Source organism: Mus caroli, unplaced genomic scaffold (assembly GCF_978045245.1).
Source record: "Mus caroli unplaced genomic scaffold, Mus_caroli_1 scaffold_18, whole genome shotgun sequence".
NCBI classification, from domain to species: Eukaryota; Metazoa; Chordata; class Mammalia; order Rodentia; family Muridae; genus Mus; species Mus caroli.
In genome coordinates, this window is record NW_028227273.1 from 57622576 (window position 1) to 57643945 (window position 21370).

The 21370-nt window shown below is 45.8% G+C and overlaps 2 protein-coding genes and 1 pseudogene across 2 annotated transcripts; 2 read left to right on the forward strand and 1 right to left on the reverse strand.

Moving 5' to 3' along the window:
• Nucleotides 1–1715: 1715 nt before the first annotated feature.
• Nucleotides 1716–5300, forward strand: LOC110283629 (H-2 class I histocompatibility antigen, TLA(B) alpha chain). The gene is made up of 6 exons (XM_021149019.2): nt 1716–1794; nt 1966–2235; nt 2385–2657; nt 4347–4622; nt 4755–4868; nt 5161–5300. The coding sequence occupies exons 1-6, from the start codon at nt 1716–1718 to the stop codon at nt 5298–5300; spliced, it is 1152 nt and encodes a 383-aa protein (XP_021004678.1).
• A 6774-nt stretch (nt 5301–12074) lies between these two features.
• On the reverse strand, nt 12075–12885 carry LOC110283631 (akirin-1 pseudogene; annotated as a pseudogene).
• Nucleotides 12886–12908: 23 nt separating this feature from the next.
• LOC110312220 (H-2 class I histocompatibility antigen, alpha chain-like) lies at nt 12909–14453 on the forward strand. The gene is made up of 3 exons (XM_085832663.1): nt 12909–13003; nt 13959–14233; nt 14362–14453. Exons 1-3 carry the CDS (start codon nt 12909–12911, stop codon nt 14451–14453), a joined length of 462 nt encoding a protein of 153 aa, XP_085688789.1.
• The last annotated feature ends 6917 nt before the right edge of the window (nt 14454–21370 follow it).

Below are 21370 nucleotides of genomic sequence, written 5' to 3' on the forward strand. Positions count from 1 at the left end.
AGTTTGTGTTTGTGATTATGTGTGTGAAAGTATGTGAGTATGGGTTGGTGATCATGTAAGTTTGTGTGTGAGTGAGTGTGTGTGTGTGAGTGTGTGTGTTGTGTGTGTGTGAATGTTCGTGAGTGAGCTGTGAATGTGTTTGTGAATGTGTGTATGTGAGTGTGTGTGTATGTAAATGTGTATAAATGTGTGTGAGTGTGTGTGTGAGTATTTGTGAATATGTGTGTGTGAATGTGTGTATATGTGACTGTGTATGAGTGTGTGTGTGTGTATGTGTGAATGTGTGTCTGTGCCTGTGCTTGTATGAATGTCCATGCACTTATATAAAAAGAAGAAAACTAATAGAGTTCTGGATGAATGGCTTTTAGTGTTAAAAGACCTCAGAAGGAAATATTGGAGTAGTTGGCTATTCTGGGCAACTTAGAGATCAGGACAACGATGAAAACATCTTCCCATTTCTCAGAAGACAATGCAGGCATGGGATGCACACAGTAACAAGGCCCCTGAGAGGTTGAAGAGAAGTCATGCTAACAAGGGAGGACTTTGCAGCATGAAGGAAATATGAATAAGCTGACAGTCTGGTGCTGCTGAGCAAGACTGTTATTTCCCCAGTGCAGGTAGAACCTGACAGGAGACTTTTAGGACCCCCTGTAGAACTAGCACAAGGCAGTTTGGACCCGTATTTTGTTGTTGTTGTTGTTGTTGTTTGTTTGTTTGTTTGTTTGTTTGTTTGTTTGTTTGTTTATGTATTTAGAACACAGATTCCTGAGCAGTCTGGCTTGGCAGTGTGAGCTAACCCTAAACCACTACAGGTGAACACAGACTCCTGGTCTCTGTCTGTGGGAAACTGTGTGGTGCTTGCTGGTCAAAGCCTCCTGCTTTTTTTTTTTTAAACATATTTTTTCAATTAGATATTTTCTTCGTTTATATTTCAAATGCTATCCCAAAAGTCCCCTATACCCTCCCCTCGCCCTGCTCAACTACCTACTCACTCCAACTTCTTGGCCCTGGCTTTCCCCTGTACTGGGGCATATAAATTTTGCTAGACAAAGGGGCCTCTCTTCCCAATGATGGCTGACTAGGCCATCTTCTGCTACATATGCAGCTAGAGATATGAGTTCTGGGGGTACTGATTAGTTCATATTGTTGATCCACCTATCAGATTGCAGACCCCTTCAGCTCTTGGGTACTTTCTCTAGCTCCTACATTGGGGGCCCTGTATTCCATCCTATAAATGACTGTGTTCATCCACTTCTGTATTTGCCAGGCACTGGCAAAGCCTCCTGCTTTAAAGAAAACATCTCTCCACTGCATTCCAGAGCACCTGACACCCATCACAGTGGGGTCAGATGTGGAGGTAGGAGGGAGCAAAACAACTGCTCTTACCCTGAAGGTTTCCACTCTGATTACCACCTGACATTCTGGGCAGGGCTCAGATAGAGGATGCTATCTATACCCAGGGTTCAGTGCAGAAGAAGGAGTCAAGACAAAGTCCCAAGTCCCCGGAAGTGGCTGTCAGGGTCTGAGGCCTGAAGGCGGGGATTAGGTTGAGCTGTACAGAACTATAGTTTCACTCTTTGCTCTCTGTACCATTATCAGATTGTTTTCAAAGGCTTTGCACTCCTGTTGAGAGCAGGTACTTAGAAAATGCAATAAAATTCTGTGATTGCAAGTTACAAAGTCCAGGACTTTATACAACTTCGGATCTCCCTAACATGAGGATGGGGACCATGGTGCCTGGCACCCTCCTGATCCTCCTGGCTGCCTCACCAGGCCAGACCCAGACCTGCGCAGGTGAGTGCTGGATGAGGAGGGAAACAGCCTTTTAGGGGAGGGGCGGAGATCCACCCTCCACCAGACCCTCCACCACTTCTCCACTCAAGGCCCTAGACCTGAGTCCTTCTACTTCCCTGGCCTGCTGGGGTTCTGGGAGGAGGTCGGAGTCTCACCATGTGCCACCCCCAGGCTCACACTCGCTGAGGTACTTCTACACCGCCTTGTCCCGACCTGCAATCAGCGAACCATGGTACATTGCTGTGGGCTACCTGGATGACACTCAGTTCGTGCGCTTCGAAAGCGCAGGGGAGACTGCGACATATAAGCTCCGTGTGCCATGGGTGGAGCAAGAGGGGCCCGAGTATTGGGCGAGAGAGACAGAGATCGTCACAAGCAATGCACAGTTTTTCCGCGAGAATCTACAGACTATGCTGGACTACTACAACCTGAGCCAAAATGGTGAGGAACCCTCCAAACCTAAGAGTCTGTCCCCACTCCTCTCCCTCTTATGCAAGCCGCCTAATCACTGGGTGCAAAAGGGACCAGGTTTCCCTTTCAGTTTGGAGAAGTCCTAGGGTTGGCGGGCCTGACTAGGAGAGGGGGGCCAGGCTCTCACACCATCCAGGTGATGTATGGCTGTGAGGTGGAGGTCGGGAGCATCTTCCGCGCTTATGAGCAACATGGCTATGATGGCCGCGATTACATCGCCCTCAATGAAGATCTGAAAACGTGGACAGCAGAGGACATGGCAGCAGAGATCACCAGAAGCAAGTGGGAGCGGGCTGGTTATACAGAGCTCCGTAGGACCTACTTGGAGGGTCCATGCAAGGATTCGCTGCTCAGATACCTGATGAACAGAAAAAAGACACAGGAGTGCACAGGTGCGTGGCTGCAGGCAACTCCATGTCCGTTTGCCTCTGTGCTGGGCTCAGTCTAGAGAGAGAAGAAACTCATTAGCTGGGAAAACTCCCATCTCTTTTTCTTTTTTCCTTTTGTTTGTTTGTTTGCTTTTTTGGTTGGGTTTTTTGTTTTTTAATTTTAAAAGGCAACAACAGAAAAATAACATATGGAAATTACACAAACCAAAGGCTATACCCAGCTCAGTGAGTTTGTATACAGTTAGAATCGCCACTTTGAACCAGTAGAGAATTTGAATTTTACCTATTTTCCATTAAATATACTCATGGCTATTGAACATCGACCCAAGGGATGCAGGGAAGGGAGAGACAGACAGACAGACAGACAGAGACAGAGACAGAGACTCAGAGACACGGAGAGACAGAGGCAGAGGCAGAAAGAGATAGAGAGACAGAAACAGAGAGACAGAAACAGTGAGAATCAGTGACAGAATTAGAAGTAGTTATCAATTATTCCCTTCCATTGTCCATCATGTCCTTTACCTACATTTAGTCCTTGCCCATCTCCAAAGATTAGCCTTTCCTGATTTCATTATGTCATGTTGCAAGTAACAACAGGTACATTTCTTAAGAAGTATACGGGGTATTTTTTGTTTCTTTTGTTTGTTTGTTTGTTTGTTTGTTTGTTTTGCTAAATTACCTCTACAAGCAAAAAGAATGCAGTTTTACTTCCTGTTGTTGTTCTGAGATTGTGTGACTTCGTTTAATATTGTATATTCAAAGTCCATCAATTTTCCTAGATAATTGTGTGATTGCATTGTGGAGAGCTCAACAGGATTCCACTGTATATATATACCCCATGTTCCTTAGTCACTTAAGTGAATGATGGGTTGTTTTACTGCAATAGCTAAGATGTCACACTCCATAGCAAGGAAGAGAGTAGAGAGTGGACAGTTCTTTCTTTCTTTCTTTTTAAAGATTTATTTATTTATTATTATACATAAGTACGCTGTAGCTGTCTTCAGACACACCAGAAGAGGGTGTCAGGTCTCATTTCAGGTGGTTGTGAGCCACCATGGTTGCTGGAATTTGAACTCAGGACCTTCAAAGAGCAATCAGTGTCCTTACCCATTGAGCAATCTCACCAGCCCCGGACAGTTCTTTCTTTTTCCTGATCTTACCAGCAATACTGGGTGTCTGTTCATTTGACACAATGCTCCAGCCTCTTCAGTGTTCCTTTCTCTTCAATATGGGAGGGGGAGAGCACTCCTGTGTTTCCTGACTCTCTCAGAGACTGGCTCTCCCAAGGGAGCACCTTTGTCTCTGGACAGTCCAGAGTCTCTTCAGGATGAAAAGGGAGAAGAGAAGGTTCCTGAAAGAACAGAAAACAATTCCCATGAGTCTGCAGTGCTTTTGAGCTATGGCTTCTCTCAGGCCTTGTTCTCTGCCCACACCCAACCTCTGTGACATTTGACTTCAGTGATGCTGAATCTCTGAGCCCTACCCAGACAGAAGCAGAGGTCCCTTTTTGCCTCCTGGGACACCTAGCTCCTCCTGGGCACAAGTTCTAGAATTTTCAGAACATTGTATGTAACCTACTAGGGAAATTTGACCTTTGTTCCAGTCATTTCCTTCCCAGGTGGCCTCACAGACACTTCTGGAGTCACCAGAAAAAAATATATGATGCCCAAACTTTCCAACTCTTCTCCTCAGATCCTCCAAAAACACATGTGACCCATCACCCCAGGCCTGAAGGTGATGTCACCCTGAGATGCTGGGCCCTGGGCTTCTACCCTGCTGACATCACCCTGACCTGGCAGTTGAATGGGGAGGAACTGATTCAGGACACGGAGCTTGTGGAGACCAGGCCTGCAGGGGATGGGACCTTCCAGAAGTGGGCAGCTGTGGTGGTGCCTTCTGGGGAAGAGCAGAAATACACATGTCATGTGTACCATAAGGGGCTGCCTGAGCCTCTCACCCTGAGATGGGGTAAGGAGGGTGTGGGTGCAGATCTGGGTTCAGGGAAAGCTGGAGCCTTCTGAAGACCCTCAGCTGGTCAGAGTTGAGAGCTGGGATCATGTTGTTCACTTTCCCCTCATGTCCTTACCCTTCCCTTCCCAGAGCCTCCTCAGTCCAGTATGCCCAACAGAACCACTGTTCTTGCTGTCCTTGGAGCTATGGTCATCTTAGGTTTTATGAGCGGAAGTGTTATGATGTGGATGATAAAGGACAAAGGTATGGAAGAGTCTGTGGCTGGGTGCCTTATGATTATAAACCAATACAAATACACTATATGCAAAAAATTGCCATGTCTGGGTCTGTTTGCAGACACTCACCTTACAATAAAAGACAGATTCATAATGGTAATGGGGGGTCTGAACAGGATTCTCAATGACATCTCACAGGTCAGAGGGCAAGGCTCATGCTAAACACTACAGATCTCCAGGCTGGCCTTGGTTCATCCCCTGCATATAATGTCCATGGTCCAGAACTTCCTTGGTCTCTCATATCTTTTTTTTTTAAACAGGTAGAAACAGAGATGAAATCACTGCTGCATTTCAGAATGAGAGGGAACAGTTGTCCCTGAGCACTCGAGTTGAATCTGAGGCACTCGGGGTCGAATATGGGCTGAAGGTTCGTCATTCAGCCTCACCATTGGTCTCCTGACAGTGTCTTGTTACTTCTTCTACTGCAGGCAAGGACAGCTTCTGTCTTGTATCTGGAGATTGAAAAGGTGACACCTGGGAGCCTGGGATTGGGGCTGAGGCAAACTGGAAAGGACTGGGTCACTGGGCCTTTCATATTTAAACCTTTGAATGAGAGGAAGGCCTTTGAGATGTTTTCACATTGACTGCCCTGACTCTTGTTCTTCATCTTGGGACAGCTGCCACATAGGACCAATTCACAAGTCCTGACTTCTGAACAGTGAAATCACTTTGGACAGCAGTGTCTGGCATTTTATGCTTTTGACTATGCATACAATGGGAAAATCTGGAGAGCACAGTCTGCCCCTGCACACCAAGACTCAGACCCTACATTAGCTGTCATCCCTTGCACAGCAGACCTTCCTGGACCACATGCATTGGGGGCCATGTTCATCCTGTCAGCTCCATGCTGTCCTGAGCGTGTGTCTCCTCACACGCCACAGTGTGTCTCCTCATTTCCACACTGAACATGAGAATCTGAATGTGGATGTCAGGCAGTGGTGGCACAGGCCATTGATCCTAGCACTTGGGAGGCAGAGGCAGGCAGATTTCTGAGTTTGAGGCCAGCCTGGTCTTCAGAGTGAGTTCCAGGACAGCCAGGGCTACACAGAGAAACTCTATCTTGAAAAAACAACCAAAAGAGAGAGAGAGAAAAAATAATAATATGAATGTGGAGGCTGGAGAGATGGCTCAGTGGTAAGTAAGAGCACTGAGTGCTCTTCCAGAGGTCCTGAGTTCAATCCCCAGCAACCACATGGTGGCTCAAAGCCATATGCAATAGCATCCAATGCCTTCTGGTGTGTTGGAAGACACCTACAGTGTACTCACCTACATGAAATGAATAAATCTTAAGAAAAGAATGTGAGTATGAACTCCTTGACCTGAGCAGTTCAATTGTGGGTAAATTTAAGGATTGAGAATATCTGAGTATTGTGGAGGAAATAAATGGCAGCATGGAGGACTTCCAGAATCTGTGTTTCTTGTGCTGAGTGTGTCAGGTGGGGCAGGAGTCCTCTGGCATCTGCTTGTGAATGGGGCTGTGCCAGGTGGAGCTCAGTCCATGTGCACGTCCTTGCTGGTCTGGTCATTCCTCAGGTATACCTCCGTAGTACTTGTCACTTAATAGAGTCACTGGATGACAGACTCTGATCATAGGAACACAGGCATGGCCTTATCCTTCTCTTATGACCATGATTATGAGCCCCTAGGACTGTACCAGGCCTGTTGTGCAGCTGAGAAACTGACATTACCAGTGAAGAAATTTCGGGAGAGTGGTGGTGAACACCTTTAATCCCAACACTCAGGAGACAGACAGGAGAACCACTGATTTCCATGCCATCCTGGACACTCAGGGTGACACAAAGAAACCCTGTCTCCAAATTGGGTACCTGGGATCAGAGTATCCCTGTGTCCAGCCTGACCATGCAGATGATTGGCAGAATGTGGATCTTTGGGTTTTGGATTAGAAGAAAGTTGCATGCATGAAGCAAGGCTTAAAGAGCCAAGCTAGTGGAGGCATGGGAGGCAGAGTTGAGGGCAGGTTGACCTTTGGGAGCCCCGGTAATTAAGTTTAAAAGGGGAAGAATATCAGTAAAGTGGTTTGGAAACTCATTCTTGTATCGTTTTGGAGAAGACAGTGGCTGTTTTCTGTCCTTGAGCAAAAAGTCTGTCTGAAATTAAATCAGAGAGTTTTAGCTAAGGGCCTTGGCAGAGGAGAATTCAGGAGAGTCCTGTATTGCCTGTGTTGCTCGCTTATTTATTAATGGCCAGTCTTATGCACCTGTCTGATGTACATGAGCAGGGTACATAAGGGAAATGCACAAAGTACAGGGTGAAGAGAAAAGGAACACTAAGTAGTGCTCAGAAGAATGAAGTTTAAATAAAATCTACTGCTAAGTGGAAGAAAGGGACAAGCCACACACAGCTATGCTTCCAACCTGTAAATGAAAATTAAAGAAAAGCTTAAACAGTAAAGAAAACCACCAAAACTACAAAAATAGTCAGGAGATAAATGAATATGGGGGGCCAGGTTCTAGCTCCAGCAAGTAGCAGAACTTGGCAGCTTTATTCTGGCTTATGGAATCTCCCTACATTTGTGTGTCCAGAGTGTCCCTCCACAGAGGCCCAGAGAGGCCATTGAGCAAATCTGGGAGAGTGAATGCTGGGTTTCACTGGAGAACCCAAGACTGGGAGATGCCAGTCTTCCTGTATTCCCAAGGAGAGCTGCTATTATGTGTGAACCAGCCTGAAAGAGCTGAAAGAGCCAACACAGCTGACAGGAGCTGGAGGACTGAAGAGAGCTTTGGCAGCAGACATGGAGATGCAGTTTGCAGTTTGCCCAGCTGGTTTTTAGTCTGTGATCCAGCATTTCCTCACTTTGCTCTTTCCCTTCCTTTTAAAACACAAATGCACATCCTTTGCCACTGTATATTTCAACTATGTGACCTATTTTTTATTTTCTTATAGAGGGGTTGCAGTTAAGAGATTGTATTGAGCCTCAAAAGAGAGTATAGACCTTGAAGTTTTAAAGTGTTGAGACTGACAGACTATGCAGACTTCTGAAGTTGGACTGAGTTCCTTTTACATTCTGTTATGGCTACACTCCAATGGGGCCAGGTAGTGGAATATGGTAGTTTGAATGAAAATGGCCCCAAATGGCCATTTTCAAATGGCCTAAAGATTTGAATGCTTGGTCATTAGGGACTGTCACTATCTAATGGATTAGGAGGTATGTCACTCAGGGTGATCTTGGAAGATTCCAAAGCCCAAGACAGAAACTGCCTGAGGAACCAGATGTGGAACTCCCAGCTACTGCTCTAACACCATGCCTCCCTACCTGCCAGCATGCTTCCCTCCATGAGGGCAATGGATTAATCCCCTGAAACTGTAATTAGGTCCCAGTTAAATGATTTCTGTTGTTGATGATGTTGTTGTTGTTGCCATGATCCTGGTGTCTCTCCACAGCAAGAGAACAATAACTAAGACACAAGTTGAACTTTAGAAAGAAATTGTAAAGACCTTCCAGTGCAAACTGAGAAACTTGTATCTTCTTTTGTTGTATTAAATTTTAAGCTGTTTTTTTTTTAAACTAACACCTTGCAAAAAGAAGCTCACTAAATGTCCATCTGACTCACAGGATGCTGGAGTAACATTGTAGTTAGAGTGGGTATTCACAGATTTGCAGCTCTGCCCTTGATTCCATCCTCTCAGGTGGTCAGGACCTGCTCTCTCCCTTTTCCTGACAGAGAGAGACTGATAGTGTGGTCATGTTCTTGTATTGGATCATGAACATACTGCACACAATCTGTAATATTCTATCATTCTCTCTCTCTCTCTCTCTCTCTCTCTCTCTCTCTCTCTCTCTCTCTCTCTCTCTCTCTCTCTCTCTTTCTCTCGGCTGGCTCTAGTTAAGTAAGCTGCTCTTTCAAGAGCAGTCTAAATAGACTTCTAGGTAAATAAGACACAGAGGACTCTTGGGGCCAGCCAGCCAGAACCTGAGTCCTTTCGAGCTGCCATATGAGGAAACCTTATCTCATGTGACCCCAGATCTAGAGAAGCCTTGAGAAAACACAGCAAGAAGAAAACAGGACCTGGGAGAGTTCCTGAACCAGAGTCACCCAAGGACTCTTGATGTCACACACTGTGGGAAGTATCAATGGTTGCAGCCTCCAGATGCTGAGCTTGGCTGCTTTGCTACAGTGCAGCAGATAACTGAGAAGTGCAGTTCTCCAACAATCTTCCTGGGGAAGTCAGAGAACTCTGAGCTAAAGCTACAGTGCCCAAAGATGAGGAATTATCCTATTCTGCATTTCTATCTGCACTAAGCTAATATAGGGTAAACTTCTTAGCATTTTATTTCAATTATAAGTGTTCGAAGCAAAGTCTTAGTTCAGGCTAGGTCAGGGGTGGGCAATCCCAGGGCCCTGGATTCCCATCTCCCTAGTTTCACTTCTGCTCCTAACCTGGGTCAGATCCTTCTCCCGGACACTAATGACTCGCTCTCAGATCACACACACACACACACACACACACACACACACACACACACACACACACATTGGATAGCAAGATCCTGGGAAGCCAAACACACACACACACACACACATTGGATAGCAAGATCCTGGGAAGCCAAACACCCTGGCCCAGGGCACTGGTTGTGAAGTCCTGGCAGATCACAGAACTCAGACCCGCCCTGATTGCCAGCTGGGGGCAAAGACCAGTGCCACCTCTGAGCATAATGGCAGTATGCCTATGAAGGCCAAGATTACATCGCCCTGAACGTTGACCTGAAAACCTGGGCGATGGCGGACATGGAGGCGCTCATCACCCCATGCAAGTGGGAGCAGGCTGATAAGGCAGAACATTACAAGACCTACCTGGAGAGCACCTGTGTGGAGTGGCTCCAAAGATACCTGGAGCTTGGGAAGGAGATGCTGCTGTGCACAGGTGCAGGGGCCGCGGGCAGCTCCTCCCTCTGCCCTCGAGTTGGGGCTCAGTCCTGGGGAAGAGGAAACCCTCACCTGGGGTGATGCCCTGGTCTCTTCTTGTTTTTACAATCTTTTTTTTTAAGTGACAAGAAAAAAATCACACATTGAAATTAACCAGAATGGAAGCCATACGTCTCAGTGAATTTCTATCCAGTTAGCATAGCCATTCTGAACCGCTGAATATTCATTTTGAATTATCAAATAGAAACCCAGTACCAATAGGCAAAGAAAAAAGAAAGAGGAGGGAGGGAGGGAGAGAGTCCATGACAGAGGTAGAACTAGAAAACAATTGGCTTCTTACCCTGTCTCATACCTCAAGGTGATTATCTGCATTCTGTCTCTTCTTGTCTCTCAATATTACCTTTCTTGTTCCCTTTTGGCCATGTTATACTGTACACATGTATTCAATTGGATACATTTATACATATGCTTTTTGCTATATCCCACACATGTGGAAAAGATATGTAATTTTCTTCCTGACCTTGTGCGACCTCAATAACACTATATATGCTAAGTTCACCCATTTGCCTTGGTTGTTTGTGATTACATTGTTTAGAGCTGAATAGTATTCCATAGCCTTGCCATTTCATGTCCAGCACCTCTACCACATGCCTTTGGTTTTCCTGTCTATTTTTGGCCAGTTTCAGCCTGTTCCTGTCATTAGAGCTCTGCAGTATAATTTGAGGCTGGGATTGAAACACCTCCAGTTCTTACTCCTGAGACTGTTTGGCTCTGAGTGGTCTTTTAAATTATTTTCTAAACATATCAAATTAATGAGAGTCTAATACTAGTGCATTAAATCTGTAGGTTACTTTGGTAGAATGGCCATTTTCACAATATTATCTCTGCCATTCCTGGAGCAAGGGTTTTAGGTCCAGCATCTGATATCCTCTTAGGTGATTTCTTACTACACTACCTTGAAGGTTGCCACATAGACTTCTATCATTTCCTTGATTTGATAGATCCCTGAACACTTTTTTTTTTTTTTGGCAAGGTAAAGAAATTGCTTAAGTATTTTATTCATTTGCAACTAAGCTTGTTAACACTATATAATGAAAATGTACAAAGAATAATGTTGCAGTTTTTGGTTAGATTTAAGTCAAAGACATTCATTAATAAGGAATCTTCAAATGTGAATACCCCAGAAATGTCTGCAAGCCAGCTGATCACAACAACTGTCTCTGAATATCACCTGACTTTGGAAGGTATTGGCAAACATTTGAATTAAAACTCTAGATTTTTCCAAAATAAAGCCGTAATTAATATAGCTATTCTATATTCGAACTAAAACAGTTTTCATAAAACTTTCCTTTCCAAAAGAACAGTAAAGGAAACAAGGCATTTTGTAAAATGTGGTCCTGAACAAGTCACAGTAAAAATAAATGTATACTTAAATCCCACCTCCTCAAAACAGAGGCTGCTTTCTGCTCTTTCTGCTTGGGACCAAGGCAAAGAACAGCCAATAAGCAACTTCAGGCAGGGTATTGCCAAAACCAAGCTCTAAGGGTTGAACACGGACACCTCAGGAGAATTTGGGGTAACCTGGACAAAAGGTCCAGATTCTATGTTGAAACTGATGCGAAGGTGAGCGGCTCCTCCCAGGTAGCAGTGCTATGAGCCTGGCCCAGCCCCGCACTCCTTACAGGCTCTGAGGACACCCTGATCTTCCGCTCCAGGAGAGATCTTTTCCCTGTAGAAGTTCAGTGTTCAGGGAGCTCCGTGACTGTATGAATGAGGTGAGCTCAGACTCCACAGGATATTTTAAGGCTTGGAGTCAAAGTATTTTTCCAGCACAGCTAGGCAGAGTCCATGTACTGATAGCCTGTCTCCAGTTTGTTCTAATTTCTCACCACGTATTTGCAGATTCAGGACTGCAGACCTTCCCTAGATCATCATAATCACATCTAATGTCCATCCTAACTTACAATTCAAATTATGTGCCTGGAAACTGTCCCTGTATTTAACGAGAATACCTACAAATAAGCAACCCACTGTTACAACCTATATGGTCACCAAACATTAATGATCTTCTGTAGACCAAGAAAATGTTTTTAACCATAATTGTCGTGCATCAAATTCACAGCCAGAATCCCCAAGATCATTTTTTTGCACAATACAAATAATAACTTAAAACACAGACACACACACACACACACACACACACTCACACACTCACACCTCTCACAGAGCTGTGCTTGGGGACACACCGTGTTGAGTGCCACTGAAGGCATTCTTTGTTAGACAGCTGTCCCGGGTACTTTGTCTGGAAAACCTGTCACAGTAGGGCACAGCTGTTTAGTGGATGAGCAGAAAAGAAAGATATGCTTGTGGCAACCAGAAAGTTTTAAGGTCTTTCAAGTTGTATAAAATGGACCTGCAGAAACATTTAAGCGTTCTCAGGATGCAAAGTTGGAGCTGAAATGTGATATCAAACGAGTTGCAAAAAGTGTACAGCAGCCATCTCTTGAGGTCACACCTGGTACCCAGATAGGCAAGAAGGCTTCAGGATACATAGCTTGTTGGCCTTGTCCCGTATCGCCGCATGATCTGATCATGCGTGAATTTCACAAACGATTCATACTGTTCTGCGAGTTTGGTACTGAGGATCTGCTCATACTCCTCTCGGACTTTATCTTCATAGTCTTTTGAGAGCCGCTCACATATTATCCCCACTTGTGGAAGGGTAAAGTGGGCTGGTCCTTCTTCATCCAGAAAGCACCTGGAGAACTTGGTGCAGTAAGTGCGGAGGAGGAAGGCTGACTTTCTGAAGTACAGGCTTCGCTCTGACTGAGAACAACTTCTAAATGTCTCCATCTCTGGTAACCATTATATTCTTGTTTTATGTTCTGAAAATTTTGCTGGGGAGTTGGAAGGCGACGCTCGCTGCCAAGCGGGGCAGGCTGCTGGAGGCTCGCGGGCGGCATCTGCATCTGAAGCGGCGGCGGCTTGGCCCGGAGTGGGGCCGGGCAGCGGGGCGCAGCGTCGCCGCTTCGGGGAACCAGGGCTCAGCAGCGCCGCCTCGAACTCCATGGGCCGCTTCAGTTTCGCCCCGCACGCCATCCCGCGGAAGGGCCAGAAACCAGATGCAGACTCAGCAGCAAGGCCGGCCCTGGATCCAACTCTTCAGCTACTGCTCCCAAGCAAAGCGGGCCTCAAAGGCGCCTCCTGCACCGGGCAGGCGCGCTGGCCCCGTCTCCTATCGATCCCTGAACTCTTAATTCTTTGAACGTTATTTTGAATGACATGTTTCTTTCCTTTATTTAGCACTTTTCTGTCTTTCTTTTGACTATTTCTGAAGTAAATGTGAAATTATCACTGTCTCAAAGGAGATACTGAAGAATCAGACATTCTTGCCTGATTCTGACTTGCAACAGAACTCAGGCTGTTTCCTTTGACACAGCTTTCCTCTCCCCACACCCACCCCTCCTCCTCCTCCTTCTTCCTCTTCCTCTTCTTCTATTTCTTCTTCTTCCTCTTCCTCCTCCTCCTCCTCCTCCTCCTCCTCCTCCTCTTCTTCTTCTTCTTCTTCTTCTTCTTCTTCTTCTTCTTCTTCTTCTTCTTCTTCTTCTTCTTCTTCTTCTTCTCCTCTCTCTCTCTCTCTCTCTCTCTCTCTCTCTCTCTCTCTCTCTCTCTCTCTCTCTCTCTCTCTTATGAGAGGAGGAAAGTTCTCCTGGGACTCCTCACCCTTTATCAGGAAAGGGTCTCCCTTATCCCAGGTCTTATCATTTTTCAGGAAAGCTCAGAGTGTGTATCATGAGGGAAGGAAGGAAGAGCCTGAAATAACCAAGTCAGTTAACTTCCCATCTGCAGTCCTTGTGAGCCATGACCTTGCTCAGGACCCATTCTCAGCCCACACACAAGCTCTTTGGAGGCTGACTCCAGTGAAGCTCAGGCTCTGGATCACCTGGTCAGGGAAGAAGTCACTTTTTCTACTGCACACTTACTGACCATGGGCTGGTTATCCCAGATCTAGAATTCTGCACACATAACATTATCCATAACACTGTGTCTAAGCTACGGAGGACTTTCACCTCTACCACCTGATTAAGTCCATTCTCAGGACAGTTTTATGGACACTGATAGAGGTTCCAGAAGAAAGAAAAATGCCTGACATTTCTAACTTTTCTCTACAGACCCCCAAACACAAAAGTGAAGCATCATCCCAGACCTGATGGTGATGTCACCCTGAGGTGCTGGACCCTGGGCTTCTACCCTGCTGACATCACCCTGACCTGGCAGTTGAATGGAGAGGATCTGACCCAGGACATGGAGCTTGTGGAGACCAGGCCTGCAGGGGATGGAGACTTCCAGAAGTGGGCAGCTCTGGTGGTGCCTTCTGGAGAGGAGCAGAGATACACATGCCATGTGGACAATGTGAGGCTGCCTGAGGTCCTCACCCTGAGATGGGGTAAGGAGGGTGTGGGTGCCGAGCTGGGGTCAGGGAAAGTGGGAACCTTCTATAAACCCTGGATAAGGTCAGGGTTGATGGCAGGAGACATGACCCTCACTTTCCCTTCCTTGCCCTTTCCTTCCCAGAACCTCCTCAGTCCATCATCCTCATTAGAACCATTGTTGGTGCTGTCCTCGGGGCTGGAAAAGATGTGTCAGGGAGCAAGCAGGCCTGGTGACCGTCCACCCAGCACAGAGCAACCAGGGCTGGTGACCCAGCAAAGCCTGCCCAGGGCACAGCTGTGCTCACCATCAAGCCTGGCTTTCCTGGTATTCTTCCAGCCAAGTCTTCCTTGCTGCGTTGCCTCCCCTGTGACCCACACACTCCTGCTGTCCCTAACTCCCACTGCCCACCTCACCATGACAACAGGGAATACCGTCCTCCCCTCAGCTGCTCATCCTGCCCACGCTCAATCAAGGCTTCAGCCTCCTTCACGAATGCCACCAGACCCCCAAAGGGGGGAGACAGCAACTCCTCAATGAACTCCTAGAGAGAAGTGCAAGCACACACAGGGTCAGACTCCTGGGAGCAAAGGACCACCATTTTGGACAGTGATGTCTAATGATCTGCCAGGCAGCAGCCTCTGTGAGCTTTCCACCTTAGGTGGTGACACAAGGTGCAGGGGATGACCCCAAGTGTTTCCTCTAGAACCAAGAACCAATAAGCTGGCCAATCAGGGAACAGTGCTTGCCACTGGTCCCCAGAACACAAGGTGGAAGAAGGAAGAAAAGAGCCCACTCTTAGAAGTTGTGACCTCTGACCTCCATGAGCTTCAGATGTGCCTGTGAGAGCTTACATGTGCACACACATAAACAGTTCCCTGCAAAGCAAATGCACATACACACAGATCTATAGTGCACACACACATACACACAAGGCTATAGTGCATGAAAACACATACACATGTAGCTATAGTGCATATGCACACTTATACACATAGCTATAGTACACGCACATGTATACATAAATAACTATAGTTTTATTTTGCTTCTAAGCTATTAGTACCTTGAAAAAGTTAAATGAAACAGACTAGCAACAAGGCAGTGGGTTGTACTCATGACTGCACACAGAGGTCAGTCCAACAGCATCATGGTCTTCCTGCCACACCCAGGCCCTACCTGTGTCCGAGCATTGAGCAGCTGCTGGAAACTCTCCACCTCTTTGCTGTCATCAGCAGCCTGCTCCTAAGGAAGACAAGACGAGTCAGGAGCTTGGGAACCTTCACTGTTGCCAGCACTACCCCTTCATTCCATGATGAGGACACTGCCAGGATCCAGGGGGTAAAGCACTGAGCTCAGGCATTGCTCACAAGCTGTAGGGACCCCCGTGGGAAGAGCAGCGTTACCATCAGCACCAAGATCATCATGTCATAGTTGTTGATCAGAAACACAAGCTGTTCCTCCCTGGAGGAGAACTCTGCAGCCACTAGGAGGACAAAATTCTACACCTCCACCTGCACAAGCCAAAGGAAAGCAGCAGGTTAAAAAGCTAGGACACAGGTCTGCTCCCTTTGCTGCCTAGCCCCACCTTGAGCTGTTCCAGGAGCTGCAGAGTGCATTCCTGCATTCCTTGGGGACGGATCAGTCTGAGGAACTCCCAGAGCTTGCCAGAACTGCTGGGACCCAAGACTTAGGACCCACTTTTACTTTTAGTTTAGGGGATTTCTAGGACTCGAAGGGCGGGCATGACTGACCTCGAGGACCCACAGGCTCTCACTTGTTCCAGTGGATGTATAGCTATGAAGTGGGTTCAGAGGAGAGCCTCCTCCACGGGTACTGAGCAGTTAAAATGGAGAGCAGGACCACATGAGATCACCTGAGTACAGGATGGACTGCTCACTGCTGCAAACCCTCTTGAGGAAGCAGAATTAACATCAGAATACAAACAGCAGCAGGACAGTCCACAGCAGGACACTAAGCTTGTTTTCTGCACAGTCCCTCTGCTGTTAGACAGAGGAGCTGGTGAGCACTCCTTCAGGAGAGGCTGCATCCCCACACTCCTGGGACACCTCTGGCCCTGCCTAGAGAAATGCAGGCACAGAGGACCACCATGTGAGAAGGGTTAGGAAGAAGAGGACTGGCTCCTGAGCTCACACTCACAGCTTACCCAGCACATTCCACAGGAGCTATGCACATGCACAAGGCTACAGGGCAGAGATCTTATGGATAAATGTTTGCCTGCTCCAACAGGGACCCATGCATCAATGAAACAAGATATCTTAGGGTCTCATATTCTGCTTCCAGGGCACCCCGGGTCCACTCCTGCCACAGAGAAGCCTAGAAAATGGCTCAGACTTTGTCAGAGGGATCTAGACACCAGCTGCCATCACTGCCTTCCCAGGAGGATCTGAGGTCACTGAACATGAAGAGCACTTCCTTCTGTGTACCACAAAATGGGGAATCCCAAAGGAGAGAAACATGGGGTCCCCTCCACAGTCTTCTACCTCAGTCTGGACTTATGGTGGCAGTTGCTGCTGCTTAATTCTTGACATTCTGAGGTGCTTTGAATAAGAATGGGCCCTGTAGGCTCACATATTTGAAGACAGGCATCAAGGAGTTAGCACTTTGAAAGAATTTGAAGACCTGTGAGGTGTGGCCTTGATACAGGAAGTGTTTCACTGGAAACAGGCTTTGAGGATTAAAATCCCATGCCAGCCCAGTCTTGGTCTGTCTGCTGCCTATTGTTCCTGTGGACTGGGGGCTTATCTTTGTTCACATAGCAACCAGTTGATGTATGACTTTACCCAGCATCAAGGAACAGTAGACAGAGGGGAGGTTCCTGACAGGTGGTGTTGACCCAGACAAGATAGTCCTGCTTGTACAATCAAGCCATTCTTAGGAATGTCTTAACTACAGCCCTGTCTGTTCTGCTTTGTTCTCGGCCCCAGGCTGGAGGCTCATAGACAACTCTTTTACATAAATCACAAGATACAAAATCTTATTTTCTTTCACTTTCAGATCTGTGAATCATATTTATAAAGGTCAAAAGGGTGTTTTTAAAGTTTTAAGGTGTATAAAATGTAAAGGTATAAGAAAGTGATTTACAGGGGGCTGGCGAGATGACACAGTGGTTAAGAGCACTGACTGCTTTTCAGAAGGTCCTGAGTTCAAATACCAGCAACCACATAGTGGCTCACAACCATCCATAATGAAATCTGATGCCCTCTTCTGGAGTGTCTGAAGACAGCTACAGTTTACTTAAATATAATAAATAAATAAATCTTTTTTTTAAAAGTGATTTACAGTGTATGTAAAAATGAAAAATGTTTCAGATTTCTTCCATCTCTATGCTATTGTTATATAAATATCTAAAGAGTTCAGAGTTTTAACATTAATCACTGGCATTCTGATGAGTTATTGATCTAGCTATGATAATCAGTGATTGCTATTATCACAGTCACAAGCTCAAGATTATGAGTTTCCTATGGTTGTGTCTAAGTATAGACTTAAAAGGGCTTCTCATTGAGCTAAAAACATCTATCCAATCTGTGTATGCCCTATACATGCTTTTACCTCAAACCCCTTTTTCAGGGTCCCCAAGCTTTTACTATGACTCAAAGGCGTGAGTTTGCTGCCTTCTCTACAATGAGAAGTTCAGTACAGATTACACAGTGGTATGTTTACATGTCTAAACTTTATCTCATTTTGGAAACTTAAAAAAATCTTTTAAGGTTCAAAGAAACTACTTGAATCCACCTCTCATGATCAAAAGGACTGCAGATAAGAACTGTCAATCAGCAGCCTGTTTCATCTCCTGCCTGTTCAGCTTAGTCCCAAGGGTGGGGTTTTCCTATCCTTTTCTGTGGTCTTGGGATGCTGCAGTTAATCTCCACCCAAATATGCCCCAGCAATGAAAACACAACACAATTAATATGATACATGCAATGCACCTATATCAGGCAGATCTACCGATATACTACTGTTTTCCACATCAATGAGACCCCTTAGAACTTGGTTTCTCCAGGCCATGTGCTTCTGCTCTGCTTTTCTTCTTGTTCCTCTCCCTATTTTCTCCTTCTTCTCTCTCTCACCTTCTGCTCCACCTACCTTTTATCTGCCCAATCATCAGCTCTCCTTTATCTTACAAATTAACGTGGGAAGCAGGTTTACAAGAAATCACCTGAGTGCTGGCTCATTCCTTGTTGGCAGCCACTCACAGGAGAACAGAAATATCAAATATAATTAGCCCCAGGGCTATCCACAACATTGGGATGCCCTACCCCCAACTAATGTGCCTAAAAGTTTAAAACGTTCACCTAAGAAAAAATATTGCCCTAGCCTCCTTAACTTTACCTTCTGATCCTTTTATATACAGATATGCTTCAGTAAAATGCTAGCTACAGGTGTTTCCTCAAACTCTGCATGCCAGACAGCTTCAAAGCACCTGCCCCATGATGGTTCAACTGAAAGACATATCTGGGTTACAGAGCAGAGAGAGTGAGACATGGCAAAGGCTGACAAGGGTCATCATGAAAGAGAAATGAAAACCTACATTCCCCCCATCCCAATGGGGAGACCAAAAAAAAGTTCAAGAACCCCAATGCACCCAGGAAGCCTCCTTCAGCCTTCTTCTGAGTACCGCCCCAAAACCAAAGGCGAGCATCCTGGCTTATCCATTGGTGATGATGCAAAGAAACTAGGAGAGATGAGGAACAGCACTGCTGTGGATGACAAGCAGCCCTATGAGAAGAAGGCTGCCAAGCTGAAGGAGAAGTACAAGAAGGATATTGCTGCCTACAGAGCTAAAGGAAAACCCGATGCAGCAAAAAATGGGGTGGTCAAGGCTGAAGAGAGCAAGAAAAAGGACGAGCAGGATGAAGAGGATGAGGAAGAGGAGGAAGATGATGACAAATAAGTTGTTTCTAGCACAGTTTGTTTCTTGTCTATAAAGCATTTAAGCCTCCTGTACACATCTCACTCCTTTTGAAGAAAAAAAACTTGAAATGTAAGGCTGTGTAGGATTTGTTTTTAAACTGTACAGTGTCTTTTTTTGTATAGTTAACACACTACTGAATGTGTCTGTAGATAGCCCTGTTCGGGTGGTATTTTTAATAGCCACTAACCTTGCCTGGTACAGTCTGGGGTTGTAAATTGGCATGGAAATTTAAAGCAGGTTCTGAAAGAACCTAGTGGGGAAACCCACACTCAATTTCCGTTTGGTGTGTACCCAAGAATCATGAACAGACGACCATCTTGATGTAAAAGCATGAGGTAGTTTAATGACGAGCTCCCGGGCTGACATATATCTATCTCCCACAGGAGACAGAGGTGTCGACCACATGTTGGAGCCATAATGGTGGAGCTCCGGGTTGAAAAGAATCTCACGCAGAAGACAGTGGTTTTGACCCTGAGGCTTGGAAGCTAGGGACTTTTATAGAAAAGGGGTGGGGCTGGGGGAGGAATTGGCACGGTTTCACATGATTGGTCCATTTAAACATCAACAGACTGTCAGAAGGGCGGGAGATAGAAAGGCACCAGGCCAGTCAGGACATGTAACGATGGGCCTGCCCAGGCATGTCCTGGCCTGTTCTGCTATGTTCTCAGCCCCAGGTTTCAAAGCTCACAAACAACTCTTTGGGCTATTTGACATAAATTACATGAATCACAGGTCTCAAGTTTTATTTCCTTTCAGTTCTTGTTGGTGCACAGCACAAATTAGTTATATATGGGGACAGTAGTTTGGTTTTTGTTTTTGTTTTTTCTTTTGGTTTTATTTTTGTTTGTTTGTTTGTTTGTTTGTTTGTTTCATCTTCAGTAGTCTCTCATGCAGCTTATATGAAGATAATTGTTCTATTAACTGAATACCACTCTGTAATTGCAAAAAACAAAAACAAAACAAAACAAACAAACAAACAAACCCCAAAACTGTGGCAGTTTGGTTAACATTCTGAATGCTTCTAAGAGTGAATACAATTTCTTTTTATTAAAAAAAAAAAAAAAAAAAAAGACACGTCTGCATTCCCAGCTGCAGATGGTCCTGCAGAGCCTGCACAGTGAGGGAACAACATGCTTTTTTTTGAGCCTACCCAGCATCCCAGCTTTCTTGGGTCCCCAAAGATGTTGACACCCAGACAACAGGAAGCAGTCTAAAGACCACAGTAACCCTGTTTATGCATCACCAGTCACCCCTTCCTATTTTCTCACCTTATATAATAAATAAGTGGAAGGGATGTCTGTCAACCAACAACCATCCACATTCCAGAACCAGCCTGCTTTCAGCCTCTCAGTGCCAGAAGCCACATCATCACCAGCCACCAAATGTGACACATTTCTACTGTGGTCACAAGTTGTGTACCCTTATCCAGCTCAGGTCTCCACAGCTGCCTCTTTTTGTCTTCCATCCTCACTACCCATCCCTGTAAACCTCTCACATGAAGTCTGCTGTGGTGTGTGATCTTTGCAAAACCCCATGGTTCTCTGATCCATGCAAGAACTCTAACAAGCCCCACAGGGTCAGCCCTGAATGTTTCCCCAGCTGGGCAGGTGTCTGTTGGAGCAGGATCTGAAATTGCCTGAAGTCTGAGTAAGAAGGGAAATTGTAAATGTCCAAAGAATAGAAGAGCACTTCTTCCTGTTCCTTTTTAATTCTATGTTTATCTGTCTGTCTGTATATCTATCAACTACCTACCTACCTACCTACCTACCTACCTACCTACCTCTCCTCAGTCTCTCCAAAGTCAGATTACCCTGCTCTGAGGTAAGAAACTGTCCCTATTTCTCTCCCCATCTCCTCCCTTGCCCTGACTTTATCAGTATCTCCCATGGTTATATCAATAGCATCCTAAAGACAGAGGAATAGGAATGGAGTTGGACCCCACTGTGCTCCCATTCAAACTGTTTTTTCATGGGCCCTCCATCCACAGGGTAGGTCCCTGGCTCAAGTCAGGGGGAAGAACTCACACATCCTCCTCCCTCAGCTCTCACTGAGTGACCATGCACCAGGAGGCTGTGCTCTTTGCATTTTGTCAACTCCACACCAACTGAGACATATATAAAAAGAGGATCCTGAATTGGGAAAATGCCTCCATCCAGGATGCTTTTGGGAAAGACTATAAGGAATTTTTAAAATTATTATTAATAATCAATAAGGAAGGGC

Bases quoted from the DNA above. Each gene is read 5' to 3' on its own strand.
- LOC110283629 (XM_021149019.2), top strand. From the start codon at position 1,716: ATGAGGATGGGGACCATGGTGCCTGGCACCCTCCTGATCCTCCTGGCT. The intron at 2,236-2,384 runs GTGAGGAACCCT...GAGGGGGGCCAG, and splicing joins CTACAACCTGAGCCAAAATG to GCTCTCACACCATCCAGGTG. The intron at 4,869-5,160 runs GTATGGAAGAGT...TTTTTTAAACAG, and splicing joins GTGGATGATAAAGGACAAAG to GTAGAAACAGAGATGAAATC.
- LOC110312220 (XM_085832663.1), top strand. From the start codon at position 12,909: ATGCAGACTCAGCAGCAAGGCCGGCCCTGGATCCAACTCTTCAGCTAC. The intron at 13,004-13,958 runs GCGCGCTGGCCC...TTTTCTCTACAG, and splicing joins GCGCCTCCTGCACCGGGCAG to ACCCCCAAACACAAAAGTGA. The intron at 14,234-14,361 runs GTAAGGAGGGTG...TTTCCTTCCCAG, and splicing joins GGTCCTCACCCTGAGATGGG to AACCTCCTCAGTCCATCATC.